This window comes from Syngnathoides biaculeatus, chromosome 5 (genome assembly GCF_019802595.1).
Source record: "Syngnathoides biaculeatus isolate LvHL_M chromosome 5, ASM1980259v1, whole genome shotgun sequence".
Lineage (NCBI taxonomy): Eukaryota > Metazoa > Chordata > Actinopteri > Syngnathiformes > Syngnathidae > Syngnathoides > Syngnathoides biaculeatus.
In genome coordinates this window covers 26,670,407-26,697,929 of record NC_084644.1, presented here as the reverse complement: position 1 = coordinate 26,697,929, position 27,523 = coordinate 26,670,407, and the positions used below count along the sequence as shown (strand labels likewise).

Sequence of the window (27,523 nt, the reverse complement as noted above, 5' to 3'; positions counted from 1 at the left end):
CTCTTAATGTGTGGATTTTTTTTTTATTTAGTTATTGATATACATACGTCTGTTAGTTTTGGAAACACTCATACTTCCACGATATTCACTGTTATTTTTTTCCATTTGAAACTTTTTCCTGATACGATTTATTAAAAAAAAAAAAAAAAAAAAAAGCAAACACACAGAAAGAAGGTCGGGGGTGCATGACACGTCCTGGGTGGACTTTGTCCCAAACATGTCATGTTCTTAGCGGACCGTTCTCTGATGTGCGCGTGCGCCCAAGGCCACGACACCAATCAGCTTCTATGTAGCAGGTTGGCCCCGCCTCTTCATTCAGGCCCTGTCGGGGCGACATTGTGCCATTGAACCGTTGTTTTTTTTTTGCAATTACCGCTGCACCCACAAGAGCGACCCGAAGCACATCGAAGCCGCGGCCTTTTCTCCATCAAAATGACTTCTGCGGTAATATCTCGTTGCCTTTTCGTATCTTTTCGGCCAGTGTGGGATCATCAATGTGGACTGTGATCACGCGATTTCGCCCTGTCCGTCGTTAACATTGACATCCTGTAATATTACAGTACTCTAGTCCAGCGACTCTACTTTTACTTTTAGCTGTCCGTTTGGACCAATACCAGCACTAAATTTCCCAACTTGGGGTCTGGGCCCAAAGGAAATGTTTCTTTTTAGTCAGAGTCGTGTGTAAGCTGCTTTTTAAATTAGATTTATTGCAGTGATTACTTCCAGTACACAACAATAAAGGGTGGGCCAAAAGTAAGTACATTATACACGTTTTAAAATTTAATATCATAAAAAATAGCAACTCATTGAGTCAAAAAGAAAGAGTGGATTCTAGAGCTTAGACGGACAGGAAGGAATTAAGGAGAAACCTTGGTTTAACAAAGGAAGATAGGCTGCAAAATATTAACGAATAAAAAAGTAGAATAAAGGTGGGAAAGTAGAGAGGTGGAAGGAAGAAGTCAAAAGAAGGTGGAAGGAAGCCAGAAGGGAGGATATGAAAAATGTAAGGTCAAGTTAGCTAGGAAAGAAGAAAAAAAAACAGTACAGTATTGAGATGAAAGGAAGGAAGGATGGAAGGAGATGAGGAAGGAAAGAAAACAAAATTCAGTATAGTGGAAGAACGTAAAGGTCGGCAGTAAAGGTTGAAAGAAAATACTATCTAAGATGGAAGGAGGGGAAGAAAGAAGATCAAGCAGCTCTGAAGCAGGTTTAAATTGCAAAGGAGGATGTATAGCTTGTTTGAGTAAAAAAAAAAAGGGAAGGCAGAAGAGATTTACACATATGAAGGAAAGATGCTAAAAAGTCTGAGAGAGCAAGACTCGAGGAGGGAAAGCACATGTACTGCTGAGATGGATACATCTGTTTCTTTTCTACATTTTGAGACAATAAAAAGACACTGTAAATCCAACAAAATGGATGAAAAAAAGTGCATAGCTTTTTGTGCCACCTTGTTGCAAATTTCTAATTTTAGCTGAGAAAGTTTGCAAAACTCTTCTTCAGACTTTTATCTGTCCCGCCGTGTCCTCGTTCCTCTGTGGAGTAGAAGTAGGAACAAAAGCACCAGTCTTGAATAAATGCCTATTGTTTAGACCCTCCCCCTCCCGCGGCATTCCAATAGGTTACTAAGTTCACAACATGTACGGTACTTTAAGTGCTGATTACTTTAGCACCTTTCTTACTGGTTAATAATCAATAATGACCTCTTCCTGTCATCACCCGCAGGCAGAGTTTGAGAAGGCGGCGGAAGACGTGAAGAACTTGAAAACCAGGCCGTCGGACCAGGAGTTGCTGGACCTCTACGGCCTATATAAGCAGGCAATTGTCGGAGATGTCGACACAGGTGCGACGAGAACGCCTGACGTGATGTGTCATTTCTTGGCTAACCCGCTGTGATTTCACATTTTCCAGAGAGGCCGGGTTTGTTCGACATGAAGGGGAAAGCCAAGTGGGATGCGTGGAGCTCCAGGAAAGGTGGAGCGAGAAGAAGTCCAAATATTTCCAGGTGACGTACCACGACTCGATGCTTTTTCACGTGTCGTTTTGTTTTCCCGTGTTCGCTCAGGAATGTCCAAGGATGACGCCATGGCCGCCTACATCGCGCTCGCTAAAGAGCTAATCAGCAAACTGGGTTAATGAAGGGAAAGATAAGATTCTGCACTAAAAAAAAAAAAGAAGAAGAAATAAAAGGACTAAAGTGAGGCTGCTGCCTTGAAGAAGAACCTCTTGGAATGATAAAAATGCTAAACGTTCTTTTGTGCGTAGCTTCTCTATGTTCCACGTTTGCTTACGTGTGAATTTTAACCCGCTTAATGTGCACTAATCTTCATGTTCACGGTTAGCTGAATCCAAATTTTAATCCTTATGAGAACTGAAATACAAAGTCATATTAATGTTCATGCTTTGAAAATAAAACTTCTGCACTGACCTATACTATTTTTTTCATCTTTTTTAGCAGAATTTGTGATCCAGGAGATTTTTGACTCATGATTCCATCACAGAAATGACATGAAACGGTGTGCTTTTGGAAGAAATTTATTCGTTTAGATTATGCTACATTTTGGGATTGTGAGGTTTTTTTATATACAGGATGTCCACAAAAAAGTATACACACTTTAAATAATTGTAAACTTGATGTTTATTATCCATCCATCCATTCATTTTCTTTTTCCGCTTATCCTCACGAGGGTCGCAGGGAGTGCTGGAGCCAATCCCAGCTGTCAACAGGCAGGAGGTAGGGTACACCCTGAACTGGTTGCCAGTCAATTGACCCCTCCGTACAGGGCACGTAACCACGCCTCCTGAAGGGACGTCACGCCACGTGTGCTGACGTAAGACAAACAGTAAAAATGGCAAATACAATACAATACATTCTGAACTGAGACAGACTCCATGCTTCTGATTTCATTCAAATCAACGATATATTATATATTCTAAATACAATACATTCTTAACTGAGAGAGACGCCATGCTTCTGATTTCATTCAATCATTCACACGTAGCAATGTTATGCTAGCGGAGAACGTCTCATTCATTTATACGAGACGTGTATTAAAAATCAAATTTAGGGCATATCTTCGTGCAAACACAGTCTGGTTAACTTTCGGCCGCGAGCCAGCAAGAAATCAATACGTTTGTGCAGTCCGATCATCGCTAAATATCGCTCAACAAAGAATAAGTGTGTCAATCGTTCACACGCAGCAGTGTTATGCTAGCGAAGAACTTCGAATTCATTTATACGAGACATGTATTGAAAATCAAATATAGGGCATACCTTCGTCCAAACATATGTGTTCCGGTTGATATTAGATGGATTTAGTTGATGATGCGGTCTTCCACAAAGTTTGATCCATTGAAGGCATTTTTCGTACTTGGTCTTAGGTTTTGGAAAGGGTACGAATCGAACTCCACCAACTAGCCTTTCAGGATACCTGTCGTCACTATTACAAAGTCCGTGACTACACCTCTTAACCATATTTTTTGTTAAATAACCCAAATACGCGATTAAACGCTAACAAAACCTAAACTGGACCATTCAATGTTGTCTGAGAAAATGGCGGGAGCAAAAACGGGCTTTGGTTTATGCAGATCTCTGGCCTCTGATTGGTCAGCGACGCGGATGACGCAATTTCTACAGAGGGGTCAATTGCAGGGCACATAGAGACAGACAACAGTCACAATCACAATTACACCTAGGGGCAATTTAGAGTGTTCAATTAATGTTGACCCCTCCGTACAGGGCACTTAACCACGCCTCCTGAAGTTACGTCACCCCACGTGTGCTAATCTCAGACAAACAATTAGTAAAAATGGCGGCGCAGGAAGAAAAGACTAGAGCGAAATTGTCCGATTTACCAGCTGATTTCTCACTCGCATTTTTAGCGAATAATGAAAGATCGTTGAAGAGCAGACAGCAGGGCTTCAAGTATTTCAGCGAGGGGTATTTCAATGGTATTTACATGCATATCGACGGAGAAACCATTGATATTAGTGCGAGATCTTTCCAGAGTCAGAGGAAGACCGAGAAGCCACATAATATAATATATTATAACCCAAAGACAAATTCGTCATTGACAGTTTCCTATTTTCGTGTTACATATCACATTTGTATGCAGAATCTGTATGTGTATCTGTATAGCCGTTTGTGAACCGCCATATGAAGGAAAAGAAGGCGAGGCTTGATTTACGAGTTGTTTCTCTCGTTTTCTTTGTGTAATGTCACGCGCTCCCCTCAATAATTATTCTTAAATTAGTGCCGAACCTACGTAAGTCCCGACTGAGTACGACAATCACTACTTTAGTGTCCTCAAACATCCTTCCTTCAGTCTTGGTGTCTCGGTGCACGTCGAAGGCTTTTAAGACTGCTAGTCCGGTTTAGCTTAGCTCCGTAGCCGGCAACAAAGAGACACGTTTGTGCAGTCAGATCATCGCAAAATATCGCTCAACACAGATCAAGTGTGTCAATCGTTCACACGTAGTTATGTTATGCAAGCGAAGAACTGCTAATTCATCTATATGAGACATGTATTGAAAATCAAATATAGGGCTTACCTTCATGCAAACATATCTGTTCCGGTTGATTTTAGATGGATTCAGTTGATCATACGATCTTCCACAAAGTTTGATACATCGAAGACATTTTTCGTACTCTGTCTTCTGTTCCGGTTGGTTTTAGATGGATTCAGTTGATCATACGATCTTCCACAAAGTTTGATCCATCGAAGACATTTTTCGTACTTGGTGTTCGGTTTTGGAAAGGGTACGAATTGAACTCCACCAACTAGCATTTCAGGATACCTGTCGTTACTATTACAAAGTCCGTGACTACACCTCTTAACCATATCTATTGTTAAAGAACCCAAATAAGCGATAAAACGCTAACAAAAGCTATACTGGACCATGCAACGTTGTCTGAGGTAATAGCGGACGCCAACAAGGGGCGTGGTTTATGCAGATCTCTGGCCTCTGATTGGTCAGCGACGCGGATGACGCAATTTCTACAGAGGGGTCTGTGGTGTTTACATAATTCACCCGCGGGACCTCGAGTTGGGGTGCGGGGTTCCGCACGGACTGTTTTTGTTGTTGCGCTTCCGGAGTAAAGGTTAACAGAGTTCCCGCCGTTATGCGAGTTTTGTTTTGATGTCGAACAATAAAGCAAGTTCTGTTCCTGTGTCCGACACTCCGCCTCCGACTCCTTTTCTCCGGCTCTACACTGGTGACCCCAACGTCAGTCCCGGCGTTTTCGAGACTGAAACGAACATGGCAACCGCCATCCTCAAATTGCCAGAGTTTTGGGAGACGTCCGCGGCAGCGTGGTTCGCACAGACTGAGGCTCAGTTCGCCCTCCGTGGGATCTCAGATGATTCCACGCGTTACTACCACATTGTCTCAGCACTCGGGAGCTCAACGGCGGCCAGAGCAGTGAACTTCATCACCTCTCCCCCGGCCCGAGATAAGTATGCTGGGATCAAGGCTCACCTTCTCAAGGTTTTTGAGCTTTCATGGACTGGGGGGACAGCAAACCTTCCGAACTCATGGAAATGATGCTAAACCTGCTGGGCACGGAAGAGCCCAATTTCATTTTCATGGAACTGTTTCTCAGGCATATGCCACCGCATGTTCAGACGGCGCTCGCGAACAGTACTGCCACTGAGCCCCGGGCCCTGGCCGAGGAGGCCGACCGTTTCTTCCTGGCAACCCAGCGCTTCTCCCCTGAGACGCTGGCCGCGACGCGCAGTTACTCACCTTCGGGCGCGGGGGTAGCATCCAGCAGGGGCCCCTTCGGCACCGACGGCCGTGCTGGCACAGGCTTGTGCTACTTCCATGCCCGTTTCGGTGCGAAAGCGAAGAGGTGCCGCGCCCCTTGCAACTACGACGCGTCGGGAAACGCCAAAGCCCACGCTTCGCAGCAGCCGTGAGCGTGGGCGCGAAGAGCCGGCTGCTGTTCGTCAAGGACAACCTTTCCGGGCGCAAATTACTTTGCGACACCGGCGCCCAGAGTAGCGTCCTGACGGCCACTGCGGAGGACGCCGCTGGCGGGACTCATGGGCCACCCCTACTGTCCGCTAATGGCTAATGGCTCCCCTATCCGCTCTTATGGCATGAGGACCACCCCGGAAGGAAACCGTCCGTGAGGCTGGTGGCCCAGAAGTTCGTGTGGCGCGGTCTCAAGAAAGATGTGCAGGCCTGGGTCGACTCGTGCGTGGCCTGTCAGCGGGCTAAGGTGCATCGCCACACAAAAGCCCCCTTGGAGCCCTTCGCTGTCCCCGAGAGGAGGTTTGACCACGTCAACGTCGACTTGGTAGGTCCACTTCCTCCCTCGCACGGATTCACCTATTTGCTCACCATGGTGGACAGGACGACCCGCTGGCCCGAAGCCGTTCCCCTCTCCTCGACAACGTCGTCAGACGTGGCCCGGGCGTTCATCGGCACGTGGGTTGCACGCTTCGGGACACCGTGCGACCTTTCCTCAGATCGTGGCCCTCAGTTTACCTCTGAACTCTGGAACGCAGTCGCTGAGAGTTTGGGGGTCAAGCTGCACCGCACTACCGCCTATCACCCCCAGGCGAACGGTCTTTGCGAGCGGTTCCACCGCTCCATGAAAGCAGCCCTGCGTGCCGGCTTGACGGACGGCAACTGGTTGGATAAGCTCCCATGGGTCATGCTCGGCCTCAGGTGCGCCCCCAAGGAGAACCTGTTGTCCTCATCCGCCGAACTCGTCTACGGCCAGCCACTGCGGGTCCCCGGCGAATTCATCCCGGACGCCACAGCGCCCTGGTCCGCAGCCAAGCAACGGTCCTCCCTGCTGGAGGCCGCAAAAGGGTTCACGCCGGTTCCCACGTCGCAACATGGCACCCCAGCTGCCCGGCTGCCCCGTCACCTGCGCTCTGCGGATTTTGTGTTTGTTCGTCATGACGCCCACCGTGGACCTCTCCGCCCCCCATACGACGGGCCGTTCAGGGTCCTGGAGCACGGGGATAAGAGCCTGCTCGTGGACATTGGCGGCAGACCCGAGACTGTTTCCGTGGACAGGGTCAAACCCGCGCACCTGGACATTGCCCAGCCTTTGGGGTTGGCCCTCCCCCCGCGCCGGGGTCGTCCCCCTTTGCCCTGTGCCCCTGCGCCTGCCGGGGTACCCTTGACCCCGCCTGAGCCCTTGTCCCGTGACTCAATGGACAGTGCGGCCCCGCCCCCCTCGGCCCCTACAGTGCACACCCGCCGGGGTCGGGTCATTATCCCTCCACGGCACAAGGATTTTGACTATGGGTGAATTCTGGGGGGCTTGTGTGGTGTTTACATAATTCACCCGCGGGACCTCGAGTTGGGGTGCGGGGTTCCGCACGGACTGTTTTTGTTGTTGCGCTTCCGGAGTAAAGGTTAACAGAGTTCCCCCCGTTATGCGAGTTTTGTTTTGATGTCGAACAATAAAGCAAGTTCTGTTCCTGTGTCCGACACTCCGCCTCCGACTCCTTTTCTCCGGCGCTACAGGTCAATTGCAGGGCACATCGAGACAGACAACAGTCACAATCACAATTACACCTAGGGGCAATTTAGAGTGTTCAATTAATGTTGCATGTTTTTTGGGGGATGTGGGAGGAAACTGGAGTGCCCGGAGGAATCCCATGCAGGCACGAGGGGAACATGCAAACTCCTCACAGGTGGGTTCTCAGAACTGTGAGGCCAATGCTTTCCAGCTGATCCACCGTTCCGCCATGTTTAATATAAATCTAATAATTTTTAACATGTATAAGATTTTATAAATATCATTATTTAAAGTGAGTACACATTTTTGGGACACCCAATATCAATAAAGTATTGACAAAAGAAATGAAAATTAAAAAATGTGAAAATTGTATTTATTGTGTACATTAGAAATACATTATTTAATAGCCGCATACATGGGATTATTTTGAGTTTGCCAATATTGTTGAAAATGGACGCCGCTCTGCTGCTGTTCCACATCCACTGCCATTTATTGATCACGTCTTAACTATGTAAAGCTGAGCGAATTGGATTTATGTCACCACAGTTTTTAATGTTTCCAACTCTACTCCCCCCCCCAAAACGCCTAGTAAATGATGAATAGTTAATAGTACGAAAATAATAACCGAAAGACGCAATCTTGCCCCCACGTGACCGGTCCAGGCTTCCCTCAATGCTCTGGGAATGTAGGGCAAGGGCCACGGAGCTGCGCATGCGCGGTAGCCTCTTCCCTTCCGGGCTGCTGGAAGGGGCGCTGGGTTAAAGGTGAACAATGGGAGTACGAAAAAAACACTCATCCAAAGGTTTGAGGTTTGCCTTACAAGGAGAACTGTCGACATACGGCCTGAAGGTGAGCTGACCTTTTCGTCCTACATACGAAGCAACGTGAGACATAAATTTGCAAATCATGTAAACAAGTCTAGATGTCAGACAGAGTAAGCTGTCTAATGTTGTCCTGTAGTTTGACTATGATCTACATGCACTTTGAATGTCAGTGTGTCTGAGTTTTAAATTGGGAAGTGTTTATAAAATGGACGCAACTTTAAAACCTATTGCTGGTACCGACATGGTTAATAACCCAATTCACTGTTTCCATATATATATATATATATATATATATATATATATATATACACACACACACACACACGTATGTATATATATGTGTGTATATATAGATATATATATACGCGTGTATATGTATATATACATGTTTGTGTATATTTACACACACGCGTGTGTGGCATGTTTTTGCTCGTGTTGAAGTGATTTACTGAGCTACCTGTCTTTTGTCTGTGTGTATGTCTTTTCTTTGTGTGACTCGACTCACTGCAGACAGAATAAGAAAAAAAAAATGGCAAAGCATTCACGAGATGCACAGCATGAGAGGACCTTCGAGTACCAAAGCAGCCTCCCTGCCCTGCCTGTTCCCACACTAGAGGGCAGCCTTTCCAAGTACCTGGATGCGGGTGATCTTTTGCTTTAACTCAAGGATACAGAAATCCCGTACACTGACACTGTCTTGCCTGTATTTCTGTCCTTCATCACTACATTCTAATCTAATGAGATCCAGTCCAAAAACTGCATTTACAAAAATAATCTAATATTATGGTCCTCTCCCGTAGCACAAAAAAACGAACCAATGTCAGAAACAGCACGCCGCAGTGCAGTAATATGACGCTGAAAACTATAATCACAACTTAATATTAGTAGTTTTAAAAATAAATCACAAACCTGTCATTCATCATTTTGAGGTTACGAACAGTGGGTGTAGTGATACTATGTCGTGGCATGAACACGCAAACTTTCCAAATCACTGTTATGCTTAACTCGTTAAATGCCACAGATGTAAAATTAGGTCTCGGAAAACCCCTTCGTTTAGTGCCATGGACGTGAAGTTACATCTTTGGTGTTTTATATTAAAGAATAGTAATAAAGGGGTTGGTGCATCTCCTCAGTAAGTATCAGTGATGAAAGTCCTCGGGATTTTCCCAGAATTCCGGCTTTTCAAGTTTTCATGAAAATTGAGGAAAAATTGCCTAAAATTAATCCGGATATTAGTTGATAACATTGAATGAACATGCGTTTGAGTTTTTTGTTTTGCTTTCACAAGCGTAGCCATGATGAGGCACTAGAGATGAAAGTGGACGTTTGTGAAAATTCCTGAAAATACAAATGTGAGCACTGAAGGTGTGAAGACCTGCAAGGGGGTCCGGGGGCATGCACCCACCCCCCACCCCCCGTGAAATTTTTTGAAAAATGGATGGCTGTGGTGCATTCTGGCGATATCTATGAACAAAATTCAGACAAAAATTTCCAAGTCCTGAGCATAAAAAAAATTGGGCAGAAGTTCACCAAGGGCCAAGCCCAGATTTTTTTGCTCCCCATCCCCATATCACTGGATAGCACAAAATCACATTTGTCATTAAAATATGCTTAAAATATGCCAGTTTATCTCAAGACCAATGAATTAAGTGAACTATTCAGTAAAAAGATATCTAAAATTGTCATTTTCCCCACATTATACATATTATAGTATAGATATACGTGAAAATATATCCTAGAATTTCTACATCGTACAGCAAAACATGTAGAAGTTGATCTGTAGTAATTACTATTAACGTTTAAGTCTCAAACTTGTTACGTCGCGTTGTACTGATACAGTCGACCACATTGCTCACTATCGTAAATATAGATCTAGTAATACTAATAGGATAATGAGTTGCCTTTATTATTTTGATATATATATATATATATATATATATATATATATATATATATATATATATAATATCGACGTGGCTACGCTCATGAAAGCAAAACAACGAACTCAAATGCATGTTTGTTCAATGTTGTCAACTAATATCCGCATTCATTTTAGGCTATTTTTCCTCAATTTTCCTGAGGAATTACCATGAAAATTTGAGGACTTTCATCACTGAGGCACTAACACGAGTAACAGTAACCCCCCCTACCCTCGCATTCTCTCAAGACGTCGCTTATGTTGTGTAGTCTTGACATTAATTCACGTGTTTATTTCATAAACGTTGTTCACTAAACAAGCCTGCTCCAAAACAACCGGTATTCACCTGGAAACAGGAAATGCAAGTTAACCGTACTGAGCATGTACGGAAGTTAGGCTGAAAGCGCATGTTCAGACCTGCTTCACGTACTCTGAGCGCATTTATGTTGAAAGTCATCCACATCACGAGGCATGTCAAAGGAAATTCAGTTACACCAGGGGTGCTCATTGCGTCGATCGCGAGGCAGTGTGAGGGAGTGTCCCCCCCAAAAAAGACGTTATACTATCATCCACCTCGTCGCTTGATTCAGGTGTGGCTGATACGTCGAGCGCATGCACATAAAGACGTGTTCTAGCAAGCCGGCTTCCTATTTACGGCAATCGTGGTGATGCGTGCCCCCCCACTCCTCCCATGTTTGTTCCAATTTATCGCTAGCTCGTTGCCCTGAACGCCGATTATGTTGGACTAAACTTTCAGCATTTTCAAAATATTGCGGACATAGACTGTTTTTCGGATAAAGTTTATCAGATCAAGAATTTTTAAGGATGACAAATTTAAAATACCGTTTTATATCATGTTCTACTAAAATCTGTTGAAATTGGAAATGATCATTTTTTTAGTTTAAAATTTTAGTTTTCTATTTTAGTTATGTATTTGTTTATTTTATTTTTAATTTACAGTTATGTAGACCTAGAGAAAGCCTATGATAGAGTACCCAGAGAGGAACTGTGGTATTGCATGTGCAAGTCTGGTTTGGCGGAGAAATATGTTAGAATAGTGCAGGACATGTATGAGGGCAGCAGAACAGCGGTGAGGTGTGCCGTTGGTGTGTCAGAAGAATTTAAGGTGGAGGTGGGACTGTATCAGGGATCCGCGCTGAGCCCCTTCCGGTTTGCAATAGTTATGTATAGGCTGACAGATGAGTTGAAATGTGAGCGGAGAGCGCGTCATCCATGCGCAAAGTTGCAGGAAGGGCATCCGGCATAAAAACTGTGCCAAACATATATGAGTGTTCATCTGAGATGACACGCTGTGGTGACCCCTAATGAGACAAGATGAAAGAAAGTTATTAATCTAATTTAATCGATTTGCTTTTGGTGGCATGGAAGCTAGAATGCGTTGGGCTCACAGTTCTGAGGTTCCGGGTTTGATCCCTGACCCGCCTGTGTGGAGTTTGCATGTTCTCCCCTTGCTGTGTGAGTTTTCTCCGGGCACTCTGGTTTCCTCCCACATCTCAAAAACATGCATTAATTTGGAGACTCTAAATTGACCCAGGGTGTGATTGTGAGTGTGAACGGCTGTTTGTCTCTATGTGCCGTGTGATATGCTGACAAGCAGTTCAAGGTGTACCCCGATGACTGCTGGAATTGGTTCCAGCAGTCTCGTGACCCTCGTGAGGATAAGCACCTCAGAAAATGGAAAATGGTTGGATATGACATTTCAAGCTTATGAAAGGCAAAGTAAATAACAGTTTGAGCAGTAACAGAGTATGTCCTCACATGGTACAAGAAGGCACTTACCATTTTTTTTATTTACGGGCTAGAAGCATTTTTTTTCATACAAATGTATTCTTTAATTTCAATATTACTGGTGCATTACAATAGGTTAGTGATACACTATGGAACAGTTCAACTTTCAGACTATCTCAAGCTAGGATTGCAACTGTGCTGTCACCCGAAGACCCCCTGTACATTGTGCAATTGTATTTACTGTTCAGAATAATTTAAAGATAGTTTTGGTGCTACTATGCTAATAATATTATTTGTTAATGTAAGGTTGAAATGAAATCTGCATGCACTTTGTCGCTCTGAATTGGCCTTTGTTTGCCTTCAGTTCGTCCATTTGCGACTGATGAGGAGTTTAAAACTACGGTGAAGATTGTGCAGACGTTTCAAGAGGGTCTTGGCAAAGTGCTGCAGCAGAAACTACTCCAGAGAGCCAAGGCCAGGAGGAACTGGGTTAGTTTTACTTTCATAGATGATTTATTCATGCTGTGACATTAAGTGTTTAATGGTGAACTTCAAATAATTTGAACAACTGTAGCTGGAAGAATGGTGGTTGGACACCGCGTACCTGGAGGCGCGCATCCCCTCTCAGCTTCATGTGAACTTTGGTGGCCCGGCTCCCTATCTGGAGCATTGCTGGCCCCCTGCAGAAGGAACTCAACTGGAGAGGGCCAGCATTAACATTTGGCACACGCTACAATATTGGAACCTCATTTACAAGTAGGATGGAAGTACTCGTGCAAACAAGTCAGTTTACAACATTACGTGAAATTTTGTTGTGGCTATGTGTGGTTTTAGGGAGGAGATGGCCCCTCAGAAAGCTGGTAAGATGGTGTTGGATATGGATCAGTTTAGAATGCTCTTCTGCACTTGCAAAGTACCCGGAGTTAAGAAGGACACTATCTACAACTATTTCAAGACAGGTAGAGTAAATCTCAAAATATATCTTTAACATAGGGTAATTTAAAGGTCTACTGACACGTATGTTTTTAATTAAAAAAAGCCGCCTGGAATGTACCCATCCGTTTTATCACCACACGTCATGATGTTGTCGTATACGGATGTTTGCATCTCCCGCCATGAAAATCCTCTCGAGGCATTTGTGTTGGAGAAGAACCGAGAAGTGACGTTTTTTTACAGTAGCGGGGTCGAGTGTTTATATTGCTTTGTACCTATTGTACCGGCGTAAAATTAGTTTTTTTTCATCGTGTTAGCCAAAATGCTGGCTTGTCGTATTGCTGGATTTTGCTCGAACACTCAAGAATGGATTCACTCTTCACACTTTTCCAAAACACCCAGTTCGTAGTTAAAAATGGATTGCACAGGTGCAAAGGACAGAGCTTTGTGGGTTCTAAATGACAGGTAGGTGTGTACAGACATATTAAAAAATAATAGTTGTGGGGGACTAATTTGTCTCACAGTTTATAGCATATGTTACGTGTGAATTTAGAATAAATCCCCTTGGTCTAACCGGCAAAATATAACAAAGCACTTCTATTGCGTTTGAGACAATTTAATCACACACAATACGATACAACACAAAACAATAACAAAATAGAAGTACAAAAACAGTTTAGTAGTGTGTAACATGAGCTAACTAGCTAACTAGACGTATAGTTACCAAACTCGAACAACTCCTCCGAAAGCAGCAATCATAAAAAGTTCCAACCATGTCCCACGACGTAATCCTTCATCTAAGAACATTACAAAAGATCTGCCTCATAATAATTAAAATAATTAAAGTACCTAAGTCAGGGATGCTAAATGTGTCCGTGCGCGGCTGCGGCGTTGTTGTCGTTCGCTTGGCGTTATCCTTGACGCGGAGGTGGATCGGGCGGCGAGGAAAAAGGAGCTCTGCCACCAGTGTCTGGGTACCCCTGACGTACGTACTTTACATTGGTCCTCCTGTGTGCGCTACATACACAAGACTTTTAAAAGAGTTGGAAAATCAAACAATTATAGGCCTGTCATTTTGAATATTTCATTGGGTTCCTTGTCCGTCTGTCGGGGAGTCTGTTGTTAATTAGAAGTGATCCGCATGTCATCACAATATGGCTCGAAACGATAGGGTAATATGGCCCCGGTCGCTTCACTCAATTGTGAGATGTTCTCTTCTTCGAAAAGAGCTTCAGTCTCAGAAGTGGGGTCAGAAAAATCCAAAAATCTCTCTTATTCATCTCCCATAGAAGGTGGCACAGCGTATTCTCAATGGCGACTGTCCCAGTATGGCATCTGTAAATAACGTTGCAGGCAATATGGCTACCAGTTGGATGTCGAGCGAGACTTCTGCAACTTTGCGCACGAATGACACACTCTGTGCTCATTTTTTTTTCTTTTCGTATAGACATTGAAGTGAATATTATATGTAGTTTTGTAGGCTCCAGCTCACCCGCGTCCCCCATGAGGATAACTCCTATGAAAGAAAGATGAATGGGAATGATCACCTTTGATGTTGTGTGTATCACAGAACGAGAGGGCCGGTGCCCGTCACACCTGGTGGTGATGTGTCACGGACGGATCTTCACCTTTGATGCACTTTGTGATGGAGAAATCCTCACACCACCGGAACTCCTCAGGTAACAACTACTCCTTCTAAGATTTAACACTTTGAATGACATCAAAGTATGAATGCCGAGTTCAAGCTCTTGTAATATATTTTAATGGAGTAATCAGCTAACAACAATGGATTTTGTACTATTAGATAATAACGAGCAGGTATTTTTGTCCACTTGGGGTCGCATTGAATTTGAGTGTGTGGCTTTAAAAGTTGGGGCCTGGCCTGATGAGTAGAGTTGTGGTTGTTAAATATGTGTGTTGAGTTGTGAAGCGTGAATTGTGGCCATGGATGACTTTTGTAGCGTGCGGAGGGGATGGAAAGAACAGAGGTACTTCTTTGGTGCCGAGAAATGCAAAGCGATGTAATATAAAGCAGTACTATCACATAATTACTTATCTGTCCTTAAATTTGGCAGTGAAATTCTTGGATAAACAGTCCAAATATTGAATCTGCAAAGTCTTCAAATGGATTGAGCATGCATTCCGCTATTATGGGTGGTATAAGGAAACAGTGGAATATAATTAAAAACAATACTACAGATGCACGATAGCAGATGTCAAAATGTTTGTTGCTTTTTTTTTTTGATTCACCTCTGCAGGCAGCTGAGCTATGTGAAAGAACGCTGCGAGAGACTGCCAGAAGGCGATGGAGTTGCTGCTCTTACCTCTGATGAAAGGACTCGATGGGCAAAGGTTTGGAGACTTAAACATTAGCTACATCTGCCTGATATATTGGGATCAAGAGTTTTATCAAAGACTCTGCCTTAACATCGATAATGCTCAGTTTTGATTAACATTCAGAGATAATCTAACATTTTCAGACCCAATTTAACTAGTGAATAGCTGTAAATATCAGAAACAAACAAACTGCCCTACAGTAATTAACTTTTTTTTTAATTAATACCTCTCTGACAGCGTTTTACATTGACATTATTTCATATGTCAAGTGGAAAAAGAAATACGCGATAGGTTACAGTTTGGTCGCCATTTATTGGTTTGTTCCTTCATGGAGGATTACAGAAAAAAACACGTAATTTAGGTGCAGAATTTACAATTTATTCATTCATTTTCCAAGCCGCTTGGACACACCCCACTGCAATATGATTGGCTACTGCATCTAATTACTGCAGGCGTGCCCACACTTTTTTGCCCCAAGATTTACTTTTCAAGCAGCCAAACTCTCGTGACCTATGGGGGTGTTGAATGTATCGTCGCTGCGATGTGCGTAGGGGGTGGCATCGCAGCGACTGCCATGGAGAAAGGAAGAGACAGACGGTAAATACAGTAGGAAGGCATTTTACTGGCAGATGCTCTTATGTGCACATGCGCTGTGACGTGTCAGAAGAGGCAAGGGTCGAAATCGACCGTAATTGCCTCGGTGATTGTCGATCGCGATCGACGCATTGGGCCCCGTCCTCTACTGGATCCAGGCAGGAAGGCCAGTGTCTGATTTAAGTGATTTCATCTCAGTGGGATTATTTTGAATTACATTAATCTGAATCTTAACCCTAAAGTACATTCCATGAAGCTTACACGAATGAGTAGCCACGAGAGATGTGAGCTACTCGCCAAGCCCGGTCCCCATAATCAACTGCCAAGTTCTGAATAAGTGTGGGGAATCATTGAAATAACCTAATTTACCCTAACCAACTAACCAGTATGAATGTTTTTACAAATGTGAAACATATTTCATATCATCTCATTTCATTTGGGTCCCCCAAGATGTGTCCTGCGTGGTTGCAGTAGCCAATTCTATTGCAGCAGGCCTTGTCCTGGCTAGAACTTAAATGGCACACATAACTTGTCTAACCGATATGGAATGGTACAAACAGGACCTTTACAGCCACTTTATACAGACTTCTTTAAAATTTCTACTCATTTCAGTTACAACTCCATTTGATGTGCATGTGTACCTAATAAAATGTCCAACGAGTGTATCTTTCATCGTTCACTGTACTGTCAAGATGTTACCCAACTGTATTGTTTTCCATCTGCTTGTGCAGGCCAGGGATTATCTAATTCGCATTGATCCCCACAATGAAACCATCCTTGAGACCATCCAGAGCAGCCTCTTCCTTATATCGCTGGATGATGCCAAACCCTACTCATCAGCAGAGAATTACACAAATGTAAACAACACGACTTCTAAAATTTTATTACATTTAATGAGTTGAGACTTGAAATATAAAAAAATAGACTGTGAATGCAGATTGCGGTGGAAGCGCTGACAGGAGACCCCACCATTCGCTGGGGAGACAAATCCTACAACTCACTTGTGTTTGCCGACGGTACTTTTGGATCCAATTGTGATGTGAGTTAAATGTAAGAAGTTTATATGTGCAGATAAAGAAAACAATGTAAACATTTGACGCTGTTTTGTAGCATGCACCATATGACGCAATGGTCCTAGTGTCCATGTGTTGGTATGTTGACAAACAACTCAAAGCTACAGACGGCAAGTGGAAGGTAGACTTGGGCTTTTTCCTGATATGTAAATGTACCAAACACAAGGTAACAGTTTTCTGTTTCTTTTTAATTTTGTGACTTCAATTAGGGCTCAGACAGAGTCCGACCCATGCCTTTACCCGAAGAGCTTGTTTTTACTGTGGACCAAAAAATCATGGGAGACATCAGCCACGCCAAACTTCAATATAGAGAGACGGTGAGCCTGTATCGAATGAAATAAGTTGTACATTTTATGACATGGTAGAGGTGGGAATTGGAGAGTGACTTGTATTATTATTTATATATTTTATGAGCAGTAGTATGTCAATGTCACCTGATACATGATGATAACCATCGAGTTGATGAGTTTCTTTGCATATCAAAGTATGCATGATCAAATTGAAATAAACGTAAATGTGCACATTTTCAGTCTGACAATTTGTCCATTAAACATAGAGAAAATAACATAAAAGTAATATGAATCACAGTAATTAATATATCCTGTACATATGGTAAGTCAAATGTTTGTGGACTTCAGAACGTTTAACACAGCAGGTTTTTTTCCCAAATTAAAATTCAAGATTCAAATTCAAATTCAAACAAATATGAGCGTTCATTTGAGATGACACACTGTGTCGACTTCTAAGGAAACAAGCCGAAAGGACGTTTGTTTTTCCTGTGACTCAAAATTTTGAATCACTCTTCACAATCAGAATCAGCTTTAATAGCGAAGTGTGTAAAAATACACAAGGAATTTTTCTCCGGCAGTCGGTGCTGCCCTGGTACGACATTCAGAACAAAGAACAAGGTACAACATAGCAACAAGAACAAAGACCTGTTAGTCCGCCGTTAGACATGACCCTCAAAGACCTGTTAGTCCGCTTTTAAGTCCACCTCGACTCTATGTATTATCCTGAATCACAGGTCGTTAGCTGCATAAAGACACCTGTCCACCCCATACAATCTGTAAGATTCAAACTTGTAACATGGCCAAGACCAAATGGGACAGGATGACTGCACTTTATTAAGGAGAGGATGACCGTAGCCATGTATTGTGAGATTTTGGGGAACAACATCTTTCCCTCAGTCAGAGCATTGAAGATGGGTCGTGGCTGGGCCTTTCAACATGACAATAACGAGAAGCAAACAGGCAGGAAAACCAAGGAGTGGCTACGTAGGAAGCATATCAAGGTTCTGGCGTTTCCTAGCCAGTCTCCAGACCTAAATCCAATAGAAAATCATTGGAGGGACCTGAAACTCTGTGTATCTGAGTGACAGCCCAGAAACCTGTCTGATCTAGAGAAGATTTGTGTGGAGGAGTGGGCCAAAGTGCCTCCTGTAGTGTGTGCAAACCTGGTGAACAACTACAGGAAACGTTTGACCTCTGTAATTGCAAACAAAGGCTACTGTACCAAATATTAACATTGTTTTTCTCAGGTGTTCTAATACTTATTTGCAACTGTTTTACACAAATAAATCATTAAAAAAATCATACATTGGTATTTCTGGAGTTTTCTTTTTAGATTGTCTCTCACAGTGGACATGCACCTACGATGAAAATTTCAGACTCCTCCATGATGTCTAAGTAGGAGAACTTGCAATACAGCAGGGTGTTCAAATACTTTGCTTCACTGTAATGTGGAAAATTCTGTATAGTTTCAGAACTCTGCGGCAATCGTCATCACTCTTACAACATAGCTAAGTGGGAGAACTTGTTGACGGCATCATCCGCAGACCAGTTAGCCTAGGCGTTCAAAGGACTTCATGACCACAGAACAGGCCTGTAGTCATCAAGACCTAAGACTGCTCCTTTTTTGGGGACCAGTATAATGGTGGAGCATTTGAGAATTTGCCACACAAACACCCAGCGATTTGCAACTGGGCTTTTGGGGGTTATTGTTACCATTTCCGGTCACACACAAGAAGATATATTGGAACCTGTCACTGGCTGTAAATCAGAATAAGAAGATTCATATTTAAAGTACCGGAAAACATGACAGAAGTCATTGTATGTATAAACCTGGAGGTCAGGTCGGATGTTGGCTCATTGTATCGTACTGTGATTTCATGATGATCTTTTTTCACACCTCTCCTGTTCATATTTTCACCTACGTGACTGTGCTGTCTCTGCCTTTCCAGGCACAGGACCTCCAGATTGTGTGTCACGCCTTCACAGGGTTTGGAAAATCTGCACTCAAAAAGAAGAATCTACACCCTGACACCTTTGTTCAGCTGGCCATGCAGCTGAGCTACTACCGCATACACAAAATGTACCTACTAACATTTCATTAGCATTTCAATGAAATAATTGACAGATTCCATTGAAAACAATTCATTTACAAATATAATTTTATTTTTATCAAAATAAGATACATACATATTTATTTATTTTTACCTTATCTACTAATGAGCTACCCCATGTGTCTAATGTGTCCCATGAGTAATAAAGCTTCCCCACCCCTGGAAGATTTCCTCTGAATATCTGCTCTCACCTGTCAGACCCGGAAGTTGCTACGAAACAGCAATGACTCGCAGGTTCTACCACGGCAGGACCGAGACAATGCGGCCTTGCACCAGCGAGGCAGTCAGCTGGTGTAAAGCCATGATGGATCCCACCTGCGAGGTGAAGCTGAGTAGCTTGACACAGGAGCATTGTGAATGCTGAGGGTGGCCTACTAAATCAATATTATCTCATCAGGTTCATGACAAGAGGAAAGCCATGCTTCAAGCCTTCAACAAACACAACAAGCTGATGACAGAAGGCCAAGAGGGAAATGGTTGCTGTCTAACTCGTCGGATTCAACCGTAAAATCTTCTTGCAACGATCGAGTTTAACTGTGATGTTGTTACCAGGTTTTGATAGGCATCTTCTCGGACTCCATCTGATCGCCAAGGAGGCAGGACATCCCACTCCAGCTCTTTACCTGGATCCACTCTACACAAAGAGGTAGGGTTAAATATGATGAACACATTTGAAGAAATAAGTGATTTGTTGTTTGTACTCGCAGCGGAGGTGGCGGGAACTTTGTGCTGTCATCCAGTTTGGTGGGATACACTCCAGTCCTGGGGGTTGTTGCTCCTATGGTTCATCATGGCTATGGCTTCTTCTACCGCATCAACAATGACAGGTATCCTTACTGAACTGGTATCCCTTAGTGCAGTGTGCATAGTAGAACACCTACATTCAAACATCCCTGAATGTGAGGAGACTCCCTCCCATGAACACCCAGTGGCCCCACCATCACGTCTGAGTCTTTAGCTCAATTAGTTAGTTTGATCCGCAGGTGGTCCTTGGCTCTTTGACAACGCTTCAGAAATCTTGCAAGGAACACCTGATTGACAAAAATTTATGGTGGAATCATTGGCTTTCCACTTATATATTATGGCCCCAACTGTGCTCACTGTAGGCCTCAGAAGCTTTTATATGGGCCTGTAACCAAATGGCAACATTCTGTTTTGGAACAATTAATTTGCGATGGTCTTGGACAGCTCTTTTTTTTTCTTAGCCATCATGAGATGTGTCTTGACTCACACTTTGGCAATGAGACCTTTTTGCAGGCCAACAATTAGCATTGAACTGGCTGATATTCATTTGGAATGAGAAGAGGCTGGATTGCTGTTTGATTATTGATAGATTTTAGGGGTTGTCATGGCTTTCCATGACTTTTTGGACCTCCTTTTCTACATGTCCAATTTGTTTTCGCTGTATCATTTCACATTTCTACACACAACTTAATTTCTGGTCTTATTTATTTTACTTTCTTTTTATGTATAGATTACTTTAGGTTTTCCCAACATCTGGTGAAACTTTCAAGTCAATTAGACCTTTGGAAGTACATACATTTAGCGAGGAAAAAATGGTTACATGTATACTTACTTCACCTGCTGTAGATGGCCACTGTCTGGCCCAAGTCTGTGTTGAGGGTCCAGTGTCCCTTAAAAATTGATAAAATGGTAAACAAGTATGCATGCATGTCAGGAATTCATGCTGCACTGGAAAACTCTATCAATCATTCCAATTCTTCTCATGTAGAACCAATGTGCATGCTCAAATTGATCAAATCACATTGTACCAGTTAATCAGAAATACATTCCATACTCCGTATTACCGTCACCTGTGGATAAAGTCAGTTCTTCTCCCCCGTCCCCCATTTCAGGATCGTGATCTCCATCTCAGCATGGAAATCTTACCATCAGACTGACGCCGCAACGTTGTTCAACAACTTCTCCAACTCAATGCATGACATGTTTCACCTGGCGACCACATCTCAACTTTAAACATTCACACTTAGAGACATTGACTCACCTGACTGATCTGCTCATTTTCCACAATCTGAATGCACACTAGAGCGTTTGCTCCGAGCACCAATCAATGCAACTTTTAAGGACGATTGATTCTTTTGTGTGTGTGTCCGTGTGTGTAAGTTTTTTTTTTTTTTAATTGTTGTTTTTTTGCCACATCTTGCTTACCCCAGGCTCCTATGTGACTTGTTTGGACCTCTGCTTCGGGTCCATCTGGTTTGTCATACCTATTTTTGGGAACCTGTAACCGATCAGTAATTTAAAGAGTTTTTGTACCATCAATCATAATAATATCCTTCCTTACATATTATGCCACCACTTGACATTGTGAACTGATGACATTGTTAGTTATACTGCTATAGTTTAAAATTGTAATTTTTAAGGTGGGCCCTGAAGGCTCACTTGTTTTGTGTACAAAGACTTTAAACATGAGCCAGCCTGAAAAATGTTCCACTGACATCCCTCAGAAACTAATTTGTTAGAAGCTAATTTCATTGAATAGTGGCCAGAGGCCTTCATTTAGTTAACTGCACAGAGTAACAGGCATTTATTGGGGGTAAGGCATTTACTGTATTACAGAATAGGCCTTTAGTTTTACAGATGCCCTTTTATCACACTAAAACAAGTTCAATATGTGCAATGTCATTTCCCAGACAAATATTGCTACTTAAAATAGATTGTTTAGTACTTATATATTAAATATGTGATTGGGTATTGTGGGATATGATTTTACTGATATGTTCTGCAATATTAGCAACGTTCACATGTATTTGTATAAATGATTACAAATGAATAAATGAATGAAATTAATAAAAAAATGAACAATGATGCGAAACAATGCTACTGTTGTTATTGTGGTAAAGCTTTTACAGTGACATGTCATGGTAATAAAAGTCATTCATCCATTTCTTAGGTTGAAAAGAAAAGGTCTTTATTTGTGCTGTGGTGGATGATGCACTTTGTGAATCATTTGAGTTTAGGCCATTATTTGACGAAGTTGGCTAAATTTATTTTACTTTAAGTTAAGGAGGTCATTACCTTGAAACAAATGCAGTACTTGCCTTTAACCCATGTTCCTGCACATTAGTTAATATGCAAAATATTGATCCATTGGTCATCCTTACTTGGTTCAATCGGTTTCACACTTGGATCCTGCGGCTCCTCATTTTGCGCTAATGTCAATAAAAATCTGACGAAATGTTCATACAGTTTGACATTACGTACTTTCTGTCAAGACAATGTATGGATTGCTTAGAGAATGTGAAACATGAGAGTTTGGCCTCATTGCCTGTCTTCAACTGATGATTTATGATGGTTACCGGTAATTTGTGAAAGATTATAGAAGGTAACCTGTGCACTGAGCATTTAGCATTTATTGTCTGAATACTTAGGCCTCGTCCCATTGTCCAAAAAAAAAATGCATTTATATACTGTAAGTCTGACTTCCAAACAGACCAGTGCATCCCCTCTCGGATCTCATCATATAGTGCAGTCGCTGAATCACTCTTGAGTCTTCTCATTCCCTCACATAGCCCAACTGAGTGGTGACCAGTGTGTGATAGACTCCCTTTTTGGCTAGCAGTTGCTGGTGTGTCCCTTGTTCAACCACCACCCCTCCCTGAAAGACAGCGATACGGTCTGCGTTTTGGATGGTGGAGAGACGGTGGGCGGCAATGATGCAGGTCCTCCCCTGCCTAGCTTTGTCCAACGCGTCTTGCACCATCTGGTTCAAGCACAAATTGGGAGGACAAAAGCCATTGTGGATGCACATCAGACAGCCAAATATAAAGTAACTAAGTGAGAAGAAAAAATTTCACCTTCTCACTGTCGGTGTCAAGCGCCGACGTGGCCTCATCCAGAAGCAACAGTTTGGGGTTACGGAGGATGGCTCGGGCTATGGCTATTTGTTGTTTCTGACCACCAGACAGCTGGGCTCCCTTATCGCCCGCCTCAGTGTCATACTTCTGCTCGAGTAAACGTCAGTCCGTGGAACATGAAGTATTTTTTTTCTGAACCTTTTGACTTATAAATGAAAACTTTATCATACTTTGATTATGAGAACTGTAATGATACAATTACCTAAACTTCAGGTGAGACTACGTTGCGATTTGATTAAAAAAAAAAAATTCTAAAAAAAGACCATTACCTTTGGCAAGTTTTCTATAAAGGTATGAATGTTGGCTGCTTCAGCGGCGGCCTTGATCTCCTCTCTTGTCACAATACGACTGTTGTCTCCGTAGGCGATGTTTTCGGCCAAGCTGCAGTCAAAGAGCACAGGCTCCTGGGACACAATACCGATCTGAGACCTCAACCAGTGGATGTTCAGCTCTTTCACATTTACAGAATCAAACATCTGGATAACAAAATCATAAAAATGTGTATTAATATATCGAAGCCAAGTCTCCCAAACAAAACCATAGAAACCCTGAAGTAATTTTTTCCATATAACAAGGTAGGCTAAAATAAATCTGATCAAGTGTCCAGCTTTAAACTCCAAATAAGACATAAGTTATATAAATGAAGTTTGAATTAAGCGTGCTTCTTGGTGTCATCGGTGCAGCTCAAGAAATGGGTCTTCTCACCACGTTACCCTGCTTGGCATCGTAGAACCTCTCTAGAAGCTGAAGAGTGGTGCTTTTTCCACAGCCGCTGCTTCCTACCAGGGCCAGCGTCTCCCCTTGGCTCACTTTCAAATTCAGAGCCCGGAGGACTGGTACACCACTGCGTGTCGGGTAGTTAAACGTGACACCCTCCAAATGAACATTCCCGTAAAAGTGGTCCTAGTTTTGAGGAAGGAGACACCCACTTGAATTACTACTTTAGGCTTGTAGACAGCTTTGGAGAATAATGGTTGGCATCCTCTTGCTGCTTACCAATGACTGTCCATCATGTGAGAGATTATCTATGGCAGGCTGTGAGTTCAGAAGCGTCACGATGTGAGCAGCGGATGTTTTGGCATTTGCATAGTTTGAAGCGAGGGAATAGGCCTCTCCAACAGATGCTGAACCATATATGCTTGTTAGGATCACTCTGAAATATGAGGTCAGTTTACATATGATCAAAATATCAAAGATGGACCCGTTAGGATGATGTGTACATGTCATTTTCATTTTCTTGTAATGACAGGAGCTATCGAGAAGTAAATAAGGAAAAGAGAATTTTATTGTGGTGGGGCACAATATTGATATTGAGTCTGAATGCATCAGTATTGAATATGTGGCTTTCTTCCATTATGTTGATGAACTCAAAATCATGCCAAGTTTTGGGAAGAATCTAGATTGACTATAATGGGAGGGGCAGGCTGCCAGCAGAGAGCATTTTGGCCTGGAAGCCCTTTTAAATAGGGGGAAACAAAAGCAAAGGGTTTATTTCCACGTAGGGTGAATTGCTGCTTAACATCCAAATGTTTGGATTTACTGATCACTAACTACAACTCCAGACTGTTGAAGTCCATAATTTGACGTACAAGAAGAAAGCCTGAACATCCATATGGCTGTGCTCAATGAGCCACGCTCCAAACAAGAAACAGCCTGCATAACCAACACCGAGCAAGGCTTGGGAGAAACTGACGACAAAACCATGCACAAGGTCCTTTTCCTGTGAGTTTCTGGAGAGAGAGAGAAAGAGAGAGAATGCGAGAGAGGGAACCTTTGAAAAGAACAGGTAATAAAAGAAGCGTGTATTATACGGTCAATATTTATGGCGAGGTGATTGAGGATCTCACATACGTGCAGAGAACTTCAAGGCTATTCTCATACAGTGATTCAAACTTGGGTTCACTAGTCAGAGATGCAACTGTACGGATATTCTTGATGACCTCTGTAACCTTCTGATGAGACATTATGGAAATGCTGCATATCGTATACCACAAATTCTTTGGTAGAACAACTTACAAGTAGGTGACAGACACATGTGATGGCAAATGCTTACTTCTCCAGCCTTCTCTAGCTCCTTCTTGATCTTGGCTGTTTTATCAGTCTTCATCTGAATCTTTAAAGCTCCAGCACCTGCCGAGATTGCTGTTAACACCAGTATGAACAGTGTGAGCTCCCAGCCATGCACGAAGAAGATAATTATGCTGCTGCCCATATTGGATATAATCTTGACCAATGTGGCCAAACGTAGTTCATTAACCTGAGCAGAGATGAAAGCTAAATTACTAATGTGCGCAACATGTGACAGAGAGAAAGAGAGAGAGAGAGAGACTGCATTACCCCTATTACTTGAGCAGAATCTGATGCCAGCCTTGCTGTGAGTGCACCAACACTGTTTTTGGGGTCATCAAACCAGCTAATTTCCTAATAAGATGAATATGGGACATTTGTCACAGTTTGCCTGAGAATACCTCATTGTCCTTCCAGTGGAACTGACATCCTTGCAGAGACTGCTGCAACTATGACCCAGATGGGGTTGAATGGATAGATTGATGGGTTGAATTTCATTTAAAGCTTGCAACATACAAATGAAAATATTTTATTGTTTTAGGGACATGTTTGCAGGTCCTTACATTGAAAGCTGTCACACGCAATAAACTGCTTAGAAGCGCTGTGGGGCGCTCGGCACTTTTAGATGTCTCTTTAGTGCTGAGTAATCATTGTTCCACCTACCTGCCTCATCATAGCTTCGAAAGCTGCAAGTCTCAGTTTCATGGTCAGGATCGCTCCAGCTTTACCAAAACAGAAACCCTAAAAAAAAGTGAAAGGCACAACAACAAATACACGTGACGGCACTAATCTGAATGTTTACACTGTCGTCTCAGAACGAGTCTTCGTGTCAGCAATGGTAAAAAGTGTCATCAGCAAATTACTACATTGATAAAGAAAGGTTAGAAGGGTCACAGAAAAGCGCAGACGTGGCTATCTTTCCATCTGGCTTTACATTTCAGTTTGCGCTTCTCCATGTCACGTGTAAACTGTACAAATGCATGTCAATAAATTCGAGTTTTAACATTTTAGAGCTGTGAAAAAAATCGGGTAAGTTGACCACAAAATTTGGTGGACGTAAAAATAAACTCTGCCTGAAGCCAGTTACAAAATGATAATAATAATTATAGCCAAGTTGGGCCACCCGGAAGTATTTGGCGACTCTTCATGTTTAACACACGGATATTTGTTGTAAGAGAAAAGTCATTTTTAAGACACTGTTTTATAATGTAGATATTACCCGATGTATGAGTGAACTGAATGTTAGCTTTTTTTAAATTTATAATGGTAATCGCTAGCGAGGTCATGCTAATTGAGAATGCTAACCATTACCACAGGCTGATTCTGTCTAAAATTCTGTACAGAATACCGTACTTTCAGTACCAGCATATATAGTTCAAGTACAGAAGTCCATACGTCATCAATGAGAATAAAATTCATATTAATAGTTTCAAAAAAACAAATCAAATACTTGGTGAGGTGCAGCAATTAGTCGTGTACCCAATGAAATGTTTAGTTGATTGAGTCTAAAAAGTTTTCATAATGACAGCCCTAGAAAACATTTTAGTTCAATTCGAAATTCATACAGATTCTCAACAAAAAAAATCTCTTTATTTTGATGATTTTTAGCTTACAGCACATGAAAAAACACTTTAACATCAAGAAATTTAAAATGTAATTTAATAAACAATTAAACAGATTTTAATATGGATATTAGGTTGTAATTGGCCTTCTAAAAAGTATTTTCCTGCCTTTGAATACTGTACATGTTTCACTTTTCGAATTGCAATGGTGGAATACAATTAACTCTCTACACTATTGTAATTTATTGGGATGCACCTGTATGCACCCAGCACTCATTATTTTGATTATCTCTGGGTCTTTAAGGCTTGTGTTTCCTTGGGTGCCACCGCTCCCCGCTCAAAAAAAACAAACAAACAAACAAACAAACAAAAACACATTTTGTTCACTAAATCCTCAGATTTGACTGTTAATTCGTGCAGGGTCAACTTTGGTCAGCCAGGGTCTGGAACATGTTCCATCATTGGATGAAATTTATGATGTGCAGTGTTCTCGGGTCCTTTAGATTGCTTGTTTTATTGAAAGTGTAATTCATGTGAAGCTTGTTAAAGTGCCACTGTCGTGAAATGGATGATTTTTTTTATGTTATTAATGAAAAAACAGCAGCTGGTGTGGACCCATCCGTTTTTCACCACAAAACATGATTTTGATGTATATAGCATTTGGTAATTCCCGCCATGAAAATCCTCTCGAGGGATTTCTTTTCGAC

At 42.4% G+C, this 27,523-nt stretch overlaps 2 protein-coding genes across 4 annotated transcripts; one reads left to right on the top strand and one right to left on the bottom strand.

Annotated features, from left to right (window-relative positions):
• Window positions 1-268: 268 nt before the first annotated feature.
• Window positions 269-22,148, top strand: LOC133501380 (acyl-CoA-binding domain-containing protein 7-like). 3 transcript variants are annotated; one of them, XM_061821106.1, is made up of 18 exons: window positions 269-444; window positions 1,723-1,840; window positions 1,909-1,971; window positions 12,336-12,460; window positions 12,546-12,727; window positions 12,806-12,930; window positions 14,475-14,583; window positions 15,163-15,256; window positions 16,567-16,692; window positions 16,773-16,874; window positions 16,946-17,029; window positions 17,118-17,225; window positions 19,148-19,278; window positions 19,508-19,631; window positions 19,707-19,785; window positions 19,862-19,955; window positions 20,017-20,136; window positions 21,166-22,148. In XM_061821106.1, exons 1-18 carry the CDS (start codon window positions 433-435, stop codon window positions 21,284-21,286), a joined length of 1,917 nt encoding a protein of 638 aa, XP_061677090.1. In that variant the 5' UTR covers window positions 269-432; the 3' UTR covers window positions 21,287-22,148. The 3 variants fall into 3 exon arrangements, with proteins under 3 accessions (XP_061677090.1, XP_061677089.1, XP_061677088.1); XM_061821104.1 differs by lacking the exons at window positions 269-444; window positions 1,723-1,840; window positions 1,909-1,971 and adding exons at window positions 8,177-8,329; window positions 8,815-8,948; XM_061821105.1 differs by lacking the exons at window positions 12,336-12,460; window positions 12,546-12,727; window positions 12,806-12,930; ... (10 more) ...; window positions 20,017-20,136; window positions 21,166-22,148 and adding an exon at window positions 2,063-2,430 and having other exon boundaries at window positions 285-444.
• Window positions 22,149-22,243: 95 nt separating this feature from the next.
• On the bottom strand, window positions 22,244-26,579 carry LOC133501381 (ATP-dependent translocase ABCB1-like). The gene is made up of 11 exons (XM_061821107.1): window positions 26,560-26,579; window positions 25,918-25,995; window positions 25,525-25,608; window positions 25,241-25,444; window positions 25,039-25,139; window positions 24,777-24,917; window positions 24,184-24,340; window positions 23,893-24,090; window positions 23,457-23,663; window positions 23,128-23,274; window positions 22,244-23,033 (listed from the first exon to the last, which is right to left on the bottom strand). The coding sequence occupies exons 1-11, from the start codon at window positions 26,560-26,562 to the stop codon at window positions 22,827-22,829; spliced, it is 1,527 nt and encodes a 508-aa protein (XP_061677091.1). The 5' UTR covers window positions 26,563-26,579; the 3' UTR covers window positions 22,244-22,826.
• Between the last annotated feature and the right edge of the window lie 944 nt (window positions 26,580-27,523).

Excerpts from the sequence above, each read along its gene's own strand:
- LOC133501381 (XM_061821107.1), bottom strand. Across the intron at positions 25,445-25,524 it reads ATTCTGCTCAAGTAATAGGG|GTTAATGAACTACGTTTGGC; the intron begins GTAATGCAGTCT and ends ATCTCTGCTCAG. Across the intron at positions 25,140-25,240 it reads AGCTAGAGAAGGCTGGAGAA|AAGGTTACAGAGGTCATCAA; the intron begins GTAAGCATTTGC and ends ATGTCTCATCAG.
- LOC133501380 (XM_061821106.1), top strand. Across the intron at positions 19,632-19,706 it reads TGATGGATCCCACCTGCGAG|GTTCATGACAAGAGGAAAGC; the intron begins GTGAAGCTGAGT and ends TTATCTCATCAG. Across the intron at positions 19,956-20,016 it reads GATCCACTCTACACAAAGAG|CGGAGGTGGCGGGAACTTTG; the intron begins GTAGGGTTAAAT and ends TTGTACTCGCAG.